Consider the following 21,274-nt stretch of genomic DNA (forward strand, 5'->3'; position numbering starts at 1 on the left):
TTGGATTTTAGGTGAAAAATTATACCACAAGATTGGTATGGGCAGCCTCGCCACGTGCCCTTTGACATGCCATATGCAAGTGGTGTGCATGTGGTTGCAGATGTGAGGGCACCACCATGTCCACCGCTATGCCACGCTGTGTTGCAACATTGTGCAGGACACATGCTGCCACAATGATCCTGCACACTAGTGGTGGTGCACATAGCAACTCACCAACAGAGTGGTCAAGGGAGCGGAAACGCGACTTGAGCACTCCGAATGTGCGCTCCACTATACCCAGAGTTGCAATATGGGCGGTGTTGTATCTTACCTGGGGTGGTGTGCAGGGTTCTTTATTGGCGTCATCATGTAGGTGCTCAGAAGGTAGGCACTGCCCCCTGTAAAGACAAAGATGTTTGTCATTGGTGTGTATTTGTGTGTGTATGGCATGCATGCATGTGCAGGGGCATTTATACTCCCCAATGAACCATGTATTGCCATGCCTCCCTGCCTTAAGGGCCTGGTGTAGGGGTGACATTCTGAATATGAAACTATCATGGGTTGACCCTGGATAGTCTGCATATACAGAAGTAATCATACCCTTGGCATCACATACAACCTGCAGGTTGATGGAATGCCAGTGTTTGCGATTGCGATAGATGTGCTCTGTCACCCTAGGTGGAATCAATGCCACCAAGTACTCTAGGGAAGTGCACCACCCCATAAAATCCTGGACCACGGCCTGCCTTTCTGCAGGTGTTCTGGGCATGTAGAAGTGCCTGCGGACTGAGGTGCGTGCAGTCGTTATTGCCAACACCTGGTGTAGGCAGCGTGAGTGCGTGGGCTGTGAAATGCCCCCATCTATGGCAGTTGTCCGCTGAAATGACCCAGCGGCCAAAAAATACTAAAGATTGAGCACCTTTTCCAAGGGTCTCAGTGCTTGGGAGCACAGGGTGGGTGATGTGAGGTCATCCTCCCACTCCGTGAACAAGTCTAATATGATATGAGGTGGAAACCTATACCTCACTGAATAAAACTAGGGGATCCCACCCTAATCACTCACCAGTGATCCCTCTACCTTTTAGTGGGAGGTAAGTACACAATTAATAAACAGAGGTAGATGGACTTAGCAGTTAGGCCACAAACTTATATGAAATACCAGTTCAGAATTTTATTAAGATACAATAGATAAAAAAACACAAATGTAGAAAAAATGCAATAATACATAAAGACTTATATTTGTCTGCGTGACAGAAACCTTCACAAAGGCTTAGTTATCAAGTTTATATGCTTATCTGGGACAGTCTGGAGTCGCTAGACTGTCAAGCTTGACATGTTTCAGTCCTCAACTTTTAATCGGGGACTTTCTTTTTAGTGTCACTTTATTAAAAATCTCATAAAGATTAGATAGTTCTCCGTAAATGAAGTCGTTATCTTGTTGGCGTCAGCGTAACTGCTGATGGAAGAGAATTAAAAATCAGGACAAAGTACTTAATACTCAAATGCCTATCCCTTCATATTAAGGTATGCTAAGAAAGGGTAACCAATTACCTTTTCCAGCTTATGGGATGGGTCCTTCTATAGATCCCAAAAACCTCAGTAAATCAGGAAATGGCCCGTTTTCATATGGATTTTAGTAACCCTGTCAATGAATAGATGAATTATACTATAGAACTCCATATTGTGACTCGCATACTAGACATCGACCAATAAGGTATATTGCCCCTCACATTTATTACCTGAAAGGGTTAACTTCCTCTTCCAGGTCTCGCTTAAGATCTCGTAAAAAAAAAAAAACGTATCCCAATTTCAAAGGGGTCGATTTACGGAAAATGCCTAGTCAAAAAAACACCAAAAAGTAGGTTGCTGTTACACCCTCAGTTTAAATAACAGGCAGCTGTAAAATGTAGATGTGCATGGTTAAACCCCTAGCTCTAGGATTATATCCCCTTACAATTTAACTGGGCTTCGTACTCTCCTCCGCAGTCGTGGTGATGAGTCCAAAATATTCCTCACGAGCGGGTTGTTGGGATGGGTAAAATACACTTGTTTATAGCTTCCCAAATCGAAGAAATAATAATTGCTCCATTTGTTGCAAGAAAAGGAGAGGGAAACGCAGGTTCACTCTCGTCCCTGCGTGGTCAAAATGCCACACAACTTTGTTTTAACTATGTTGTTTTACAGGTCTGCTTACCTCTCGATTCGGATTGTATCCCTGGCTTCCGTTGATATAAATCCTGCCCGGTTAATACATCTGTGCGAAAATCACTCCAATCAGCGTTGTTTACTGTGAGCATGAGTGCCAACACCAATACTCTACTCGGCGTCTAAACCCGGCTCTTTGAGTCCTTTTACTATTTCTACCCAAAGGCTGGTGTCAATTATTGGACACAAAAAAGGGACTAGGTCGAGCGCCATATTGCAGTGTATTTAACGTCACCGGCGATCTAAAGCCTGCGACTATACTATGCTCTTTTCTCTACCTCCTCATCTAGGCATGTGCTTCTTTTACTACGCATTAGCAGCGTGCACTTAATGAATAAATCCTCCTTCAGAATTCTGCCATCATGTAAACCCACTAGGGTCCTTATAATAGTAAACACTAAAAAGGGACTATTAAGCACCTTTACTCTTCCTTTACCATTCCCGATTGGACCCGAACTCTTTTCAGAATTATCCTGGAGTGCCTTGTATACCTTGGTATTTACGGGGTGGGTATGTGAAAGCTAAATATTTCAAGGCGGAGTACCTTCAAAAGAAAATGCACCAAATGCAGGTTATGAAGATGCACAGATCTTTATTCATAGTAATTGAACAGTTTTCGAAGAAACAGTATCGTATAGCTATCAGGCCCTCAATTCACCACAGCGAATACCAGCCCGTTCAGTGTGGGAAGTGAGTGGGGCTGTACATCAGAATAGTTGCACCTTTTATACACTCCAAAACATGATGTCCAACCCACTTGCAGGTTAATGAATCTAGGATCTAGGGTTCGTGCCGAGTTTGTTCCCTAATTTATGCAGCTATACATTTAGGGGTTATCCTTAACATATTCGCAAACAAGTTACAATGGCAACAGTGTGTCTTCGGATTTCGCGTTGAGCCTCTGCACATAACTTTGTACAATATAGTAAAACAAGTGTTCACATAAGATGCTTGCTCAAACAGTATTGTGTACGATATATGTTCATGGATTAATCTCGTTGGTACAGGTAATCCTTTATACACAGGTCAACGAAGGACCAGGTTTCAGTACATGACCCTAACATTTGGCCTGCAGGCAGTTTAGACATTACCTTGTACACAGAGGTCAAGACGGCCATGTTACATTCAAAACGACACTGTCCACCATCTTAGAGCACAGGTTGACTTTAGGGAGAGAATCTAAAATGGCGGATGAACCTAAAATGGCGGCTTACACAGATCTGAGGCCAGGACCTTGCAATGCGGATTTCCTCGCAGAGCGACTTGGCCTAGGCCAATATAAATACACACGATCATGAGGGTATATGTTTTCCCGTTCAACAGGTATGTAAGGCTAGGTATAGGGTCTGTGGCACACTGTTGGAGCCTTAATGATCATATCCTTTTGGTTTCAAGAATTTAAGGATTTGTTTAGGTAGCTCAGGTATTTTGTCAGATTTCATAATTTGGCTGATGATGGACTGCACGAAGGCCAGACTAATGGGGATTACTTGTCTATACACTACATCCTAGCCCAGGCTTCCCTGCATCCAAAGGCAAGACCCTTGATGGGTATCCCCTATAATATGGTTCTAGCTTGAGCTTCAAATGAGGGTTTAAAGGCTGCAGCCTTCTCCATCTTACTACCGTTGGGATTTTTCTAAGGAATCCCTGCTCTGATAATGCCATACAGTATAATGTTCAAGATATGCCTTCTCTTGCGCTCTGTTCCTGGTATCTCCCTACTCTTGCCCCACTGTCTTCTGCTACTCTGCCTACTCCATCCTTCTCTTTCCTCTTTTCTCCCCGCTCTCCCTCTGCGTCCTATGCTTTTCTCCCCCCTGCCCCATTTTTACCTCCTCCTCCTACTACTACCACCATCACCTTCTTTCGCTTTCTGGTTTTCCTCACTCTCCTCCCTTACTCTGCCTCCTGCTGCTCCTCCCTTCTCCAACCTCCCCCTCTACAACAGTCTCCTACCTTTTACTCTGACTTCCACTTCCACTCCCTTTCTCACATCTCTGTACCAATCTCGCCTTCTAATATCTGTCTTCACCCTTTACTCTTACTCTTTTTTCCATCTCTCACACCCACCTTCTCTACTACTGCTCGATCTAACACCCACTCTCAAAACAAACACTCCACTCTCTCATGCTTGGTACCCCATTCCCTCGCACCCAAAACCACACCTGAGCTTTTGCAATAATTCTGCATGCCGCTCCGACTTCCGACCTCCACCTGGTCTCAGTCCACCAACTCTCCTTTTGTCCTTATCTGAACTCCCTTAATCCCAGTTTGTCTTTTATACTCTTGCCCTCCTTTTTCACAGCCTCCTCCCCCTTCCCATTGTTCTTTGATAACACCTGACCTCTCTGGCCAATCTATCCATACATTTTCCTCAGGGTCCTGTTTGCACTGGCCCATAGTTTCAAAATCCCCGTTTGACCTCCTTTTAGCTGTGGCCCGGGCTCGTTGGTGTCTGCTGCACACGTCTCATTCCTGCCGCCCTGTGAAATGGTGTTCTTGCCGGTAATCTGATTGGTTTCGGAGCAGCGAGACTCGCATTCAGCATTTGTTTCCACTTGTGGTGTTCTCTGCCAACGACCTGAATTCTAGAGCCTTTGTTGTGCAAGTAATAAGAAAGAACCTTGGTCAGACACCAGGCTGGAAGGCCTTGTGTGGCAGACAGTGGTACCAACCTCTAAACCTCTAAAGTAGGCAAGGCACTTTTAGGGGGCTCAGGGTCTTGCACCCCCCCGCATCCCCCCGCTCCCCACAGCTCAATCACACTGCTTTTGGAGTACGATTGGCTCTGGCATGCAACCTGGTCTGCCGCCTGCTCCTGGCCAAATCCCTCACCCTGTCACAACAGTTTTAAGTGTTTTCTGCAACGCGTTCTGACAGAAGTTAGAAAGCAAAACTGAAACAAATTCAATACGAAAGCAAAGTTTAATAACAAAGTTGTCCACGCGATTTTTAATTAAAATAATTGTTTCCCATGGTATTGTTATAAATAACTTTGTTTAATAGATGCTTGATCTGTTTCGAGCTCTGTCCCTTCTCAAGGACTGAAATAAAAGATTGAAAAATGTTCAGTGTAAATATCAGGCCAATGTTGCTCTGTTTACATTCAAAATCCTGTAATGCAAAAGGCTTACCAAATCAGGATAATAGAAATTGCAAAATGTGTTAGCCATATATATTCTAGATAGGATCACTACAGAAACAATCAATTGAATAAGCTAGGGAAGGAAGAAATAAGCAACATTTATAATGTACTTAATTGTGTGAAATCGCTAAAAGATTGCTATGAAAAGAAGTGATCTAAATTGTCCAACGCCACACTGAGGTCTCATATGACTAAGAGGCAAGGATCCCCTTTGTCCCTAATGTGCAGGGCGTTGTGAAAGATGACTTGCATGATTGCTATTTTCGTACCAAATCTGGGCTGAAAAAACTGACTGATATCCCGCTAACAGACACCTTTGGTCTATTTGTTCATGCAGCTGTAGGGTAACTTTTTCTTTTTGTGACCTTAGCCATGAAGGAAAGGTTTGCAATAGGGATTTAGGTGGCAAAACAAGAGTTCAGGTTGTTAAAAGCAGAAGCCAACATATGAGACAAATAAAACCTCCCATTTAGAAACGAGAGGAGAGCGGAGGATTGGGCAGTACTGAAACGCGAGGCAGCAGTTTGCAGCACAGTAACACAAATACTGACACACCGGGTTGCACATAAAATGGAGGGGGGACACTATATTAGAACAATGAAATACACTTAACTGTGCATACAAAAAATGCAAACCACCTCCGCACTCCCTGACTTTAAGACATGCAGTCTGTGACCATTTACTTCTTTATACGACTAGAACTCATTGCGGATTTACAATATCCATCTAATGCGCATTAAGGGAGAGTTTACAATTTCAGCAAAGACTAACTGGTTTGTTTTACATGACGGTGAGCAGGAAACCAACTATTTTGATTGACAAAGACACTATGTATTATAAGAAATAAACACAACATTAAAAATGACCTTGCTCTTGGTAGCCCAATCAGCGACACCTGATCTTCTATTTAAGGGACTCTGCATTGATTTGCAATATCGCAATTTTTTTTAATGGTGGAACATAGCACTTAATCGCACTGTCTTTAGTTTGCTAAGTCCATTTACTTTAAAAAAACGTAATCTTTTTCCATTTTGGGTATTTTTGCAGGAGATTTATTTGTTGCTCCATTAGTTATTCACGTTTTTAGTAAATAACCAGTCACATGGACACAAATAAAGTGGGTTAATCCTCTTTCCTCCACAGATCTTTTTGACAATTACATGCAGCAAGATGCACATGAATTTTTAAACTACCTGCTGAACACCGTTGCAGACATCCTACAGGAAGAAAAGAAGCAGGAGAAGCAGAATGGGAAGCTGAAGAATGGCAACGCCAATGAAACTGAAGAGTGCAACATGTCTGAACCCACATGGGTGCATGAAATCTTCCAGGGCACGCTGACAAATGAGACTCGATGCTTAAACTGTGAAACCGTAAGCCCTGCATTCCTCATAATGCTTTCAAATCAGATGACTTGCATTGCACCCGCTATTTGTCTCTGTAATGTGGTCCCTTCCACCTCTAGATGGGCCATGTACTAACTAAACCTTTGTTTCCCTCCCTTTCATCTGGGATGCCAGGAAGCAGCTTGCCTGCAATTGTCATCTTACAAGCTGCAATTAACATTTTAGAAAGCAAAATGTATATGCTTTCCATGTTTAACACAAACGCTTATATTTCACATGGGGGAAAGAATCATTTTAATTGAAATGTGCTTAAGTCACCGACGATCCCTTATGGATCAATCACATTCGGGAGATCCCTGGATGACAGTGATATGCCACCTATCTACTAGGGAAAGGGTATTCCAGCCAAACTCACTGTTGGAATTGTAACCTTTTTTTTAATAAAAAGAGAACATTTTTACGGGGACTTCAAAGAAATTTGAATTTTGTTCATGTTTGAATGATTTCTGCTATACAATAGTTGCAATATTTTTACAGGGATGGGCATCCAGAACACACATGTTTTCTCTGACGACATCGTCCCGGTTTCTGCATCTATAACAGCTGGGTTTCAGTCATCAGGCCATAAAACATTGATTGTCAACCAACAGTCAATGTTGTTAGTCTGTTTAGCTCTTTTACTCTTGTTCTCTTTCAATCTTGTATCTCCTTTTCTCTCTTTGTTATTCTCTTCACGGTTGAAGTTGTACATCCAGAACTCATTTTTTCCCTTAGAGTTACATCCCTGGCGGTAGAGTGGACGGTGACGAGGAAGAGTGAGAAAGGTGTAGTGAGGTAATGGGGACTATGACGAGGAAGAGCGAGGTGGTGTACTGTGACGAGGAAGAGTGGGGTGGTGGTAGTGGGGGACTGTGAGGAGAAAGGGTGATGTGGTAGTGGGGTATACTGTGACGAAGTGTGAGGTTTGGTTAGTGGGGTACTATGAAGAGGAAGAGTGAGGTGGGGTTATATAGGTAAGATTACTATTCAGGACATAGGTTGAGGAGGAGGGATGTAGGAGTTGAGGTAGGTTTACTAATTATGTACTGTGATGAAGAAGAGGCAGGTGCGAAAATATTGATACTTGTAATTTGTATGTAGAAAAAATGTCTTCCTAAATAAACTTATAATGCTCCTCTTACACCAACTAGCAGTCAGTGATTGACACATCGCCATACATTATAGTATTTACACTTTTATTTTGCTGTTGATCCTGATTCTCAAACTCAGAAAAACACTAGGGAAAAAATAAAACCCCATACCCAAGCCCCAAAACTTGAAAAATCATCTTTTTGTAGCCTGCCCACACGCTGTCTGGCCTCAAAACTGCCCTATCTACACCCTTTGTCATTTTGGGGCACTTTTCAAAATTAATTGAAGAACTAGATTCACGAATCGCGTAATGGCGATTTTTCAGAAATGAAAAGCCTTGGCACCGGGAATGCATCATGGGAGATATAACAAACCTTTTGCAGCTCACTTGCAGGGCAATATTATGATTATATAAAGGCTTTATACTTCGATGTACGTCAGCTATGACATCATCCTACGTGGCGCCTCAAATCACCTCTACGCATAATACAGATTAATAGCAAAATAACAGCAGCGGATTGGCTTGCAACATTGTATAGCACACTGCTACATAGGCCCTTGTGATTGGTTGGCATTCTCTCCCAACCTTGGACTTTCGGCTTGTTAGCAGCACCTGAGCAAAACAAAACCCAAGTGCAGGGAATAACGTCGGACTACTACACACTTGGTCAATTAGCCTGCCATCTTTCATTAGTTAAGCCCCGGGCAAAGGCTTCTCCTTTGTAGTTGATGTTGCTAATTGTTCTCTTCTCTGGGACTTTTAAGGAAGTGTTGGTACATCACTATCTTCAGTTAGTGCCTAATGAATAGGCCTTGTTTTCGAGTCTTGAATCACGCGTGAAGAGACAGCGATTTTGTCCATTTCAACCTTTCATTTCATGCTATTTAATTCAGTTATATTGGGTGATATTACTCCTCTTGACCTCTAGAGCCTTGGTTGTTGCATCTCGCATACGCTTTCTGTGTTTTCTTCTGTGCTTAATTTAAGAGAAATATGTCATGCGTAAATATCCTATCCTCTTTGACTCCTCTTGTGCTTTGCAATTATTCCTTGATGTGGCATCCTTGATCCCAGGCCAATAGACATTCTTTGTTCCTTGCACAAAGCTGTTTTCCAGCGCCTTTCAGCTCTACAGTCCTGGTCTGTTTCTGAGGTAGTTTGGTCATTCTTAGCACGAGTCCACGACGTCCATCTTTTTCTTCATGGCAGCTATATTTTCGTCTGCAGCAAGTTTCTATATATATCTAATCTACTTTGCGTTTCTGCGTATCTGCATTTATTGATGCTCCTCTCACTTATCTTTTCAATTAATATTTCTTCATTTCTACATACATGTTTCTCTGAACTTCAGTTGCATCTTAATTCGTCAAATATTTGCATATCGTTTCAGTGTGTCCTTGTATCTTCTCTTCGTGATGTCACTATGCTCTGCTGAGTCTTATAGCTCTTCTATGTCACGTGGTGTATGCAGACAACCTTCCACCATGTCAGTGTGAGGGTACATTTGATATGGTTGTCTGAGTGCATAACGTCTCTCATATCTTCGATGCGGTATTGGGACGATATCTGGTGTCACACACAGTGCTCTCTTGCTGCTATTCCAGTATGATGCAGGTGTGGGGGCTGGCACTAGAAATGACATTGTACATTTGCCTCTCTAAAATACCATTAGGTAGTAGGTCACCACAGATATGCCAGTCAACGCCTTGTTATCCTTCTGCAGGAAAACTTCAGACAACTGCTGACTGGGAACCATAGGAACCTATAGGGCTGAAAAACCCTGGATTGAAGTTCTGCACCCCCTCAAGAACACAGCTAGGGATGGGCATTGCGTGAACTGTGAACACCCCTCCCAAGAATGGCACATCTGTTTATGGAGTGCCTGGCCTGGGTAGAGCCCTATAATTTAGACTTTGTAATAGCTTACCAGCCAGTAACAGAGGAGGGCTCCTCCCTCAATATGGTGTGCCCTGCTATGAATGTGTTGTCACATTTTAAAATTTAAATAAAAAACGGAATATCTTATGAAGGAGATAAAAAAAAAAAAAGTCATAACTTTTGTGTTTTTTGCAGATGCACATGTATTGCTTTTTAATAAAACTTTATAAATGCTGGCAAGGAGAAAAGCTGGTGGTGGTAGACTATGCCAATGAGACGGAAAACCATACCTTTGACAAAGTGAAACATCTTAAACTAAACGCTGCCTCTGCTGTTCAGTCCATTGAGCTGTTAGTATTTAAAGGACAAGTGAATCATGCTTTGAGGAATTGGAAAAATGTGAGACCTGTTTCACTGAATCACATGTAGGAGGGATCCCATATCTCCATTTCTAAATCATTGAGTTGATTTAGCCCTTCCTAATGCATCTTGCAGATGGGTAACTTCTTCTTAAAAGATTAGGCTGTATGCTACTGGAAGGAGGTGTTGCAAATCTGGAGCTTTTAGCACTGGAAGTGTCTTCAACTATTGGAATCACTGAGGTTGTAGATGTCATCCCAACTATGGGAAAACTAATGTGCAGAGGGCACTATGCAGAATGATAACAAATTGGCAGCCTCCGTCACTGAAACTTAAGGCAATTCCAAAACCTAATTCCTCTACTGCATTTTTATGGTGTCCCCTTGGGAGAACAAGTATGAAATATCCTACCCGAGGGGTTTGAAAAATATGGCTCTCCAGATGAACTTTTATTATCCTTAATCAGCATAGTTGGTGTTGAGGAACCATGGTTGTAACCCAAAACATCAGAGAGCCGAAGTTCTATCTCCATCCATAGGTGACATCTTGTGATTGGGATTATTCTTACAGGATCCCAATGTTAATAGATGGAATAATGTAAACCACTCCCACTTTTACAAAGATGGCAAAGTATTGGCTTAATGACTCGGGTACGGTAATAATGTTGCACCACACAGAATTTTGGTGGCCAAAATGGTCCCCTCACTGGGTTCATATAGAAAGTGGGCCGAGGGGTACGGTATCCCTTTATCGTTATAACCTTGAGATGACATTGGGAGACCTCAGATGGATGGGAATTCTTGCTAGGTTTTATCTATTGGAGGTTATGCCACAAACATACACATTATGTAACTCCATTTAGTCTAATTTGGGGCTCATTTAAAGGGGGTGATAGAGTATTACCTAATAATATAGTTTACCAGGATATGCAGCCATGTGTCATCCACACTGGAAGGTAAAGATCGATTGTGAAAAGCTGAGACTAAACTATTATGATGATGATGATGATGATAAATTCAGAAGGGAAGCCTAATAAGATACAAAAAATCGTGCAGTGTTTATACTGTTGAATTAAAACAGGATTTTGCTTTATCAACCTTTGATTCCATTCGATTTCGGGTAATTGTAGCATTGCGTACCTTGAATGCACGGTTTTGCTGGGAAAGTACAGATCCCACCTACCTGAGCATATTTAGGCAATTTCCAGGTGCGCTGGCGCGCCAGGGACAAGCCGGTGTTCGCCGGCTATATAGTCTGGTGTTGCTGTGCCTCTTGCATTTAGCAATTTGAGAGAGAATTGGCATTTATTGGCGTAGTAGGTAGTCTACTTGTAATGCTCATATTAGATTTGAATTTCATTGCATGTTTTATTTACAACTTCATTGCTAACTAAGATGAAAAGAATTGTGTGATGTTCATAGTGTTGAATTAATACAGGATTTTGCTTTACCAACCTTTGATTCCATTTGATTTTGGTTAATTGTAACATTGCGTGCCTTGAACGCTCGGTCTTTCCGGGAAACTACAAATCCCATCAGCCCGAGCATATTTAGTCAATTCCCAGGCGCACCAGCGCTGGCGCAGCAGGAACAAGACGGTCTTCACTGGTCATCGCCCGGAGTTGTCGGATTGTCAGAAGACTCAAGAGCCTCCACGGAAGTAAGCCTATTTTGTTATTGTAATATTATACAATACTAGGAGGAGCCACGCGTTAGCGATGGGCTATTATTCTGACCTGATCCTGCTTCTGGCAGCTCAAAAAGCTAGGCGACTTGCAATTGTCAGTATATATTTTGCTCTGAAATTGGATATAGCTCCACCTCCCACTAGCAGCCACCAGGTTACGGCAGGACTGAACACGATCAATGGCTTCACAATCCAAGAGATAAGACGCTATAGCTTTGGAAGAACAACTCTTAGAAATCGGTTCTAGAGTGGAGAACAACAACACCACAGCCATATCTGGAAATATTTTAGTCTGGGTGATCTCTAGAAATCTCAAAGTGGTTATGAAGAGTACAACTCTGCATCTAGTCAGACCATTGTATAATTGATTTCACCATCAACCTAAAAATATACCAAAAACAGTCCAAAATCCAACCATAGCAGCATGCAATCACAACAATAAGAAGGTGAAGCCCCACTTTCTTCAGAGTTGCCTTTAGGAAATCATGCTATCCATTGATGACTCTGATATTCTGGAGACACTTGTGAAAACGTATAATAACTTCCTGACTAAAATGCTGGACAAAGTAGCCCCTGTGACAAGGAAACTAGAGAGAAAATGGTTTACCCAGAAACTCCCAAACCTGAAAAAGCAAAAGAGAAGTGCAGAACATGCTTGGCTAAAACAGCCACTATCCCCAAATAGGGAGAAATGGAAAGCACTTCAGACCGCCTACAAAGCTAAAATCATCTTGGCAAAAAATAATTTCTTCATAGAAGAAATTACAGGCGCAAAGAATAACTAAAAGAAGCTTGTGAGATCTTGAAGCTTCTAGAGAAACCAAAGGCATTAGTGCAACCGATACCGCCTTCAGCTCAAGACTGTGAGGATGTTCAGCTGGCTTTCGCAAATAAGATTAATCCAGCCGTAGAAAAATTGAAAAGATCTAGGGGAAGGACTAGGCAAGCAGGCCCAGTCAACCGCTGTCTACAAACAGAATGTACATCAACTAGGCTCTTGTGTCCTGTCCCCTTTCCTCCATACTGCCTGGGCAGCCCTTCCTAGAGACGGGAGACAGAACCTTTTCAACCAGAAAAACCTTCTTCCACTTTAAATTAAGAGGCGAGCGGGGGCGTGGCCCTGGGAGCATGCACGGCCCTGGGAGCATGCACTACCCTGACTCCGCCCACCGGCGGCACACCCCAGTCCCCTTTTCCACGTCGAAATGAACGGGCCGATTTCACCACTGGGTTTGGCCCTGCCATCTAGTACCACGCGCCCTTCCCCGGATTCTTCTATCTTTTTTGTCTTTTATTTGTCATTCAGGTACTTGGCCCTCTGGCATCATGCTCCTCCCCGGCGCATGTCTACTTCAGCTGGCTTCAGCAGGTGTCCAGCCTGCGAGGGGCTCTTTCCTACGTCTGACCCCCACGCTCTTTGCCTCTGCTGCCTTGGCCCTGACCACGGCTGGGAAGGTTGTACCGTGTGCGACACACTGACTCGACGTGCACTGAAGAACAGGCTAGCCAGGTAGAGGGAGCTCTTCGATAAGTCTTGAAGAACTTCGCAGACAGAGATCGAGGCCCAAAGGAGGGCCGTTATTTTCCATTGTACCCCGTAAGGGTGACTCCTTCCCGAGGAAACGCCCGAGCTGAAGGAACCTCTCGGGTTCTGGTACCAGCACACACACCGAAGCTAGTCCAGCTACCGCCCTCACGGCTGAGGGTGTCTTCGGATCCTTCCGGACACAGTGCTGAGGGACTGCAAGGTTCTTTAACCGGTTGTACACCCGAGGGGCTACGCCCTAGCACCGGCTCAATGTCAGAGGGGGTGCCTACATGCAGCACTACCGGTGACCGCCAAGGGCAATACCCCTTACAGGCCTAGACCTGAGGTGCAGGGTAGGCCTCTCGCTCCACCACCAAGAGTCTTAGAGGAGGCCGGGCCCAGGGAGCCATGCACCACGACTTTGGCAGGCAGTCCGACAAAATGGCCGCTGTGCCAGACAACATGGCCGCTCGTCCGATTCCACTCGTAGGAAAAGAGCAGGCGGGAGAACGAGTTTGAAGTTGGGATTGGTGTCAACAAAGTACGTGGCCTACAGTCTATCCATCAGCAGGGCAGGTTCCCCCTGCAACCTAGGCACAGTGCGCTCCGGCCCCAGCAACCACCAGCCACTCCGATAATATCTCCTGCCACCTCTTCAGCCTCCGAATGCAGGTTCTTCTAAAGGTTCCTGGCACCGATGCGAGCCCCCCAGATGGGGGCCATCCTGCAGGATGCAGTCAGGGACTTGCTCCCTCCGGTCACCCCTCCTGCGCCCATAGACATTCCTCCCATGGTTCTGGCACCACTGGCCCCTGCGCAGCCCCCACTGTCCCTGCTGGTCCCTTTGATTCCGGGTCCCCTGCCTCTCACAGTTCAGGCGGTTCCACAACAACCTCCTCCGCAGCCTCTGGCTCCGGTCCCCACACCACAGCCCATGGCGCCCAGAACTCCTCCACCCGCTCCGGACCAGCTGGACACTCAGCTGGACACAGACGAGGAGGAGAACGCTGACACACCATCGTCAGCGAAGGCCTTCCACGACAGGCTTGCAAGTTTGGCAGAATATTTGGGCCATCTTCAACCTGAAGTAGAGCAGCCCGAGGAGGGGGGGGGGTCTTGGCAGAAGTCCTCATCCTAAGACCCCCAACCAAGACTGGTCCCAATGCAGAAGGACGTTGTGGCACTGGCCAAGAAAGGGTGGCTCAAGCCACACTCTGCCCAACCTGTCAATCGGCACCTCGATGCCAAGTATAGACAGATGGAGGGGGATACACTCTTGCTGTCAGCGCAGCCCAGCCACATTATTCGGTGATCACTGCAGCGTCACTCTACTCTAAGCCTCAGTCCACCGCCAGCTCGTCCTGGGCGCTGCTAGACAAGAAGGAGAAGATCTTGGAATGGTGTACAGGAAGAAACTGTACTCCAACACCTCCCTGCACCCGCATCAGGCCAACGCTGATGCCGTGCTGGCAGCGGCTAAACTGCGGCTTTTGTGGGAAATAGCGAACTTCCTTCCGGAACTTCCGGTGCAGAGTCAGGCACGCTGTCGCAAGACATCATGGAGTCCACCATGGCCGACATAGATACCTCTGGCCGGGCCATCTGCATCGCCACGGACATGAGAAGGACGGCCTAACTTCGGGCTACTAAGTTTAACCCTGACATCCAGGATTGCATATTGGACCCTCCGTTTGAGGGTAGTGACTTCTTTCACTCTACCAACGATGAGGAATTGGATAAAAAGAACAGCTCGCAAACTGCAAAGTCTTTATCCTGACGAAGGACACGTCCAAGGCGTGCACCCAGTTGCATCAACGCTCCGACATGGGGTGGTAATTTGGTGGGTTCTGGGGATTCCAGGAACGGAGGTCGAGACAACCTGATTGCTCCCCGAGTCAGCACTGGCGCAAGCAACAAAAAGGGGTGGAAGCAAGGGTTTCTTCCAGTCCCCCTCAGCAGTTGCCTCAGACGGAAAAAAAGCATGACGCTTCCCTATCGGGTTCACGTGTCTCCAGTGGGTGGCAGGCTTGCCTCTCACGTACATTTCTCCCTGGATCCTCTGTAGTATCCACGGGGTACCGCCTACCGATACCTCCCTCTACTCCCTCACGCCCTCCACTCCCACAGATTGGGACGGCAACTCTATTTTCGGAGATCCAGTCGATCGTCGAGAGCCAAGCAGTTGAAATACCAGCCTCCCAGAGAGGATTAGGCTTCTATTCCAGGATTTTCGCCATACAAGAGAAGAACCAGACTGGCCTGTGAGTTGTGTTAGACCTATCCACCCTCAGCCTCTCCCTCCCTCTTCAGAAATTCAAGAGGATTACGCCAGCATTCATTGCAGAGACTCTAGACATGGGAGACTGGATGTGCTCCCTGGATCTGAAGGGCGCCTACGTACACGTCCCGATTTGGCAGCCACATCGCTCCTTCCTACGTTGTCATGATTCCTGTCCCCAGCCCTCTGAGACATCAGGCTGGAGCCAGGCCACAATCCCCTATATGGCCCTTAAGGGCCTCTCCATCCAACCAGAGACCCACTTGGACTCAGACCTGGCGCCTGCGGCACCAGGCTCGCACACAGCTCTAAGGAATCACTTGGCATTGAACTTGTAATGTATTGTGGGCAAGATGGATGCCCCCACATAACCCAGTTCCTTGAACTGAGTATGCAGTCTAGCCTTTTGGGTTTGGTTCATCCTAGCGATACCTGGGATACCTGGAAGCTATTTAAACCACGCCCGGCCCGAGAAACACATTTTGCGTGTCTCTGCACCTGCATCGTGACACTCACTGTGCTCGGATTGGTCTCCTAAAGGCCTTTGCCTTTCCTCCGCATCCCGTGCACCTGCAAGTAACAAGAACAGCATTAATATACTTGGCTTGGGGAGCAGTCGGCTTCCATTCATCGCCCCTCCGGTCCTGTGGGCAGCTACGGCGGTGTCATCTCCATCTCGGCACGCCGCATCCTAAGGGAGGATAAACGAACAGAAGAAAAGACATTAGTAAGCATTCTTCATATCTTAGCTTACTCAAAAATTGTAAGAAGAGTCAAACACTTACCTGAACTCAAGCCGCTTGTGGGGGTAACTTCAGCTCCGGAGCATCTCATCGACCTGCAAGGGGAAAAGACATTCCAGGTTAGCTCTGAAAGCATAAGGAGGCGCCACACATCGTGCTTCCTCACCGCACCTTACCCTCTCAGCCTGCAGCCACGCTGGGATATTGCAGCACCTGAAAAGGACACAGAGACAAACATTGGCCAATACAAGGAAGAGCGAGCAGCATCGTGCTCTCACTCACCGTTAGTGCTTGGCTCCTCTCAGCAGCACAACGCCATCTCCACCCCTCTCCGACGCCTAAGGGAGATGAGACACATTATAAGAAGGTACAAGAGTCAAAAGGACAGTTCATAAGAATCGTTCAACCTACTGATCGGGCTGAAGTTACAGCAAGCCCAGTCCGTTGGGCCTGCGCCAGTGAAGCAACTAGGCAGCATAGAGCCCTCATCAGTCAACGCACCCCTGCACCGAAGGGCAGGACCGAGAGCGCACCACACAAGAAAGCAAGGTGAGGAGTGGACAAAGGGGAAGGTTTGGTCCCCAAGGGTAGAGGGGGTCAAGCAAACAGAGACAATAGAGTTAAACTCTGGCAATCCTGTGTTTCAGGCCCAGTCTCCAGTCGAACAGATTCCAGGGAAGGGTTCAAGGTCGTAGGAGGTCCAGACAGGCTGAGTGGCGTCCCCGTGGATACCAGGTGAGCTTAACACTTCATGATCATGGGCTGTCATTTCCAGTACAAGGTGCTACCCTTTGGCTTCAACTCAGCCCCCAGGGTATTTACCAGACTCATGAATGCAGTGGCAGTCCTCCTCAGGGCCCAGGGCCACCATGTCTACCCCTACCTGGATGACTGGCTCGTCAGAGCGAGATCCCCGGAGGGGATTACCCACACTTGCTCCGCGCTTATGAGCGCACTCCATGACCTGGGGTTTACTATCAACCTCAAGAAGTCTCCGCTACAGCCCATGCAGAGCCTCACCTTCCTGGGCCTCATCTGGGATACGAGCTCCGAGAAGGTCTTTCCCTCTGAGGACAAGATCACAGCCATTAAGAGGGCCACTACGCACTTCCCTACCAGATCAGTGACCTTGGCTTGGTGGTACCAACACTTACTGGGTATCGTGGCAGCAGTCCTCCTGGCAATGCCACACACGAGACTCCAGATGAGGGGGTTACAGCTGCACTTTGCAGCCTCATGGAATCAGGAGAAGGGCTCCCAAGCGGAGCTGGTACTCGGACCTCACTTGGTGGTCCAAGGACTGCAACCTGCGGATGGGCAAGCCCTTCCGGCAGCCGTCCCTGCAGGTCACCATCATTAAGGACTCCTCCTTAGAGTGCTGGGGATCCAGTCTGGACAGCCACAGTGCCACATAGTCTGGACCCGGCAGCAGCACGACTCTCATATCAACTGGCTGGAGCTCAGGGCCATTTGGCTAGCACTCGGAGCCTTCCTTCCGCTCGTTGGGGGCAGGACCATCCTTATCCAGACCGACAACTCCACCAGCATGTACTAGGTCAACAAGCAGGGGGTTACCAGGTCCCCTCTGCTGTGCAGCCTAGCGGTCAGTATGCGGAAATGGGCCCTGGAAAACATCCAACTCCCGGGGGAGGCCAACTTGGAAGCTGACAGGTTCAGCAGACTGGGAGCGGACGATTACGAATGGCATTTGAATGACCAGGCGCTACAGGTGGTCTTCAACAAATGGGGCCATCTTCAGGTGGATCTATTTTCCTCCTGGAAGAACTGGATGTGACATCAGTTTGCTTCTTGGCAGGGGCTGGGCCCCGGCTCCCTGGGTGACACATTGCAGATTCAATAGGAGGGCATGGCAGCCTATGCCTTTCCTCCCACACCCCTGATCCGCAAGATAAAGGAAGCTTGTCACCTCAGCATTATCTTGATAGCTCCTTGGTGGCCGGCGAGACCGTGGCTCTCCGAATTGCTCAGCCTCATGGACAGACCACCCATTCACCTTCCGCTGGGTCCAGCATATCTCCTTTCCCAGCAGGGGGCAGGGTCCTCCACCCCGCACCTCAGAAGTTAGCCCTTGCAGCATGGTTCCTGAGGAGATCACCCTCAAGCATCCGAGACTATCACGGGCTAACCTGGATAACATTCAAGGCTCCAGGAGCAAGGCTACCAGGAGCCAATGTAAGACTAAATGGAGCAGGTTCTGTCACTGGACGGACTCTAAGGAGATAGACTCCCTTACGTACACGCTGGATAATGTGCTCTCCTACTCACTACCTCGTGCACTCAGGCCTGCAGGTGGACACATGTCGCACCTGTCTGGCAGCCATAGGGGCCTACAGAAACTCAAGAGGAGGAGGTCTTCTCTTCCAACCCGATAGTCAAGAAACATCTGGCAGGCTTGTCTAGGCTTTACCCGCCCATCAAGAAGCCACAACCCTGTGTGGGACCTGAATGTGGTGTTGGGCGCCTTGGCACGCACACCATTCGAGCCAATGGCGTCCGCGGACATCAGGATGGTCACCATTAAGACCGCTTGGCTAGTGGGACTCTCCTCTGCTCGCAGAGTCAGCAAGATCCAGGCTCTGGTGGCCTCAGAACCTTATACCACTTTCCACAGGGATAAGGCGTTCCTACTTAAGGTACCCTCAGCTTTCCATCTAAACAAGGTAATAGTCTTACCTACGTTCTTTGCTGACCCCAAGGACGAGGCTCAGTCTTGCACTGACTGGATGTCAGACGGGCTCTGAAATTATATCTGGACAGGACCAAGGGCTTCCGCAAGTCGGACACACTTTTTGTCACCTTTCATGGTTATCAAGCATCCAAGGCTTCTATTGCATGGTGGATGGTTGCGGCCATCAAAGAGGCCTATGAGGGGCAGCACAAGTCGCTCCCAGCCAACATGCACGCTTAGGCGGTCAGATACAAGGCCACGACCATCGCATTCCAGCGGCAGGTTCCGTGGCAAGTCATAAGCAAGGCGGCTACCTGGGCCACCCCTTCGGATTTCTGTAAGCATTACTGTTTGGATGCCGGATCCAAGTCAGACGCAGCCCTTGGACAGGCGGTTCTAAGGAACTTATTTGCTTGGGGCTACATTCTGTTGTAATCGCCCATGCAGTATGGAGGAAAAGGGACGGGTCGTAAGAGTAATTAGAAGTTACTCACTCCCCTTTCCTCCATACATCCCACCATCCTCCCCCTAATAATACTGGTGTCATTAGGCAATGTTAAATATTGTCGACGCGTCAATGGGGACTGTGGGCGGAGTCAGGGTAGCGCATGCTCCCACGGCTGCACCCCCACGCGGGCCTCTAAATTTAAAGGGGAAGAAGGTTTTTCTGGTGAAAAAGGTTCTGACTCCCGTCCCTAGGAAGGGACGCCCATGTAGTATGGAGGAAAGGGGACTAAGGACTAAGCGTACGTTAGTCACTATGGTGAGTAACTTATAATTTTGATTTCAAACATGTAACCATTCCCGAAATGGAGGCAACGCTGTCCTCCATGAACCCTACATCGTGCCCTACGAATATTATCCCAGTGAAATTTCTCTTGGAGATAGTAAGGGACTTTGCTCCTTTTCTCTCTAGATTGGTCAACTCTTCTTTTGACCATATTTCAGTTCCAGAAAAAATAGATTGTCAGTATTACCCCTATGTTGAAAAAAGCTGGCCTGGACCTTACTAAAAATGTAAGGCCCATTACCAACACTTATTTTTTGCTGAAGATCCTAGATAAGCTAGCTGCAAAACTACAAGTCCACCTTGAGCTGTTATCGATATTTCACAGCCGACAATCTGGGTTCAGAGTTAATCACAGTACAGAGACGGCATTCCTCGATTTACAGGCTAACATGCTGGAGATGGCGGAACAAGGATAGAATGGGATCTTGGTCCATCTCGACTCGTTCGCAGCCTTTGATCTGCTGGATCATGATCACCTACTTGACACACTATCAGATATGGGGAATTGTGCCCCTCAGGTGACAAACGGGATTAAATCCTTTCTGTCGGGTAGACCATCCTCCCTTGATGCCTCCTCCAACTCTGCTCCGATTCTTTATGGATTTCCACAGGGAGCTTTCATTTCACCAACAATTATCAACCTATATATTAGATCTCTTTAAAGTTTGCTAGAATCCTGTGAGTCATCTTTACCAATTACGCAGATGATTCCGAGCTGATTCTGGAAATCAGTGGGGACCTTGATACGGACACCAGGAATCTGAATGCAATATACAGGATTATTGTACAGTGGATGACAGACAATTGGCTCTCTCTAAGTGGAGCAAAAACAGAACCTCTGGTGTTTTTTTAATCCCTCTTACCTCAGACCCAGACCAACTACTTATCAAGAAATTGCAACTACTATCTAAGACTTTTAGGAATATTAAGCCATTCATCTCCGAGATGAATTGTGCCTCTATCGACCGAGCCATTATACTTTCTCGACTTGACTACTGTAATTCCTTACTTCGAAGGGATTGGTTCCTCCGACGTATTACACATCTATGACCGGTAATCACCACAGGTGTGCTGCTTGGGGAAAATGTTCGGCTCCTTCGACGATGACGTCACCAGATGTTATACGTAGGAATGTACAACGCCCGTAGCCTGTTACATTTTTTCCACGAATGTGTTCGCTTCGGAGATCTCGGCACGCCTCGGTTCTTCTGTTACTTCTATCAGTTCTTCGAACTTGGTGTTTTGTGAAAAGATATCATTTCTTTGTCCTCTACCCCGCGGTCGGGATTCAAGAAGTGTCGGGACTGCGGTTCCAAAATGTCACTTACGGACCCGCACAACGTCTGCTTCTGGTGCCTCTTCGAAGAACAAGTTACTTTCTTACCTAGTAACGTTCTTTCGATGGGATGTTCCGACGTATTCCACATGGAACCCTCCCAACCTGCCCCTCAACAGAATTTCTTATGCGATTACACTAAGCCTTGCGGAAACGGAAGCTGCAGTCATACTGGC

The 21,274-nt window shown here is 46.7% G+C and overlaps 1 protein-coding gene across 6 annotated transcripts in view; it reads left to right on the forward strand.

Moving 5' to 3' along the window:
* The window catches only part of USP46 (ubiquitin specific peptidase 46), a 427,508-nt gene that overhangs the window by 115,388 nt on the left and 290,846 nt on the right, over positions 1–21,274 (forward strand). For all 6 annotated transcript variants that reach the window (XM_069631665.1, XM_069631664.1, XM_069631663.1 and 3 more), the window contains exon 4: positions 6,476–6,705. In XM_069631665.1, the coding sequence (XP_069487766.1) occupies positions 6,476–6,705 (230 nt within the window). The remainder of the gene's footprint in view (positions 1–6,475; positions 6,706–21,274) is intronic.

Source organism: Ambystoma mexicanum, chromosome 6q (assembly GCF_040938575.1).
Source record: "Ambystoma mexicanum isolate Mex_15411 chromosome 6q, UKY_AmexF1_1, whole genome shotgun sequence".
Classification (NCBI taxonomy): Eukaryota; Metazoa; Chordata; class Amphibia; order Caudata; family Ambystomatidae; genus Ambystoma; species Ambystoma mexicanum.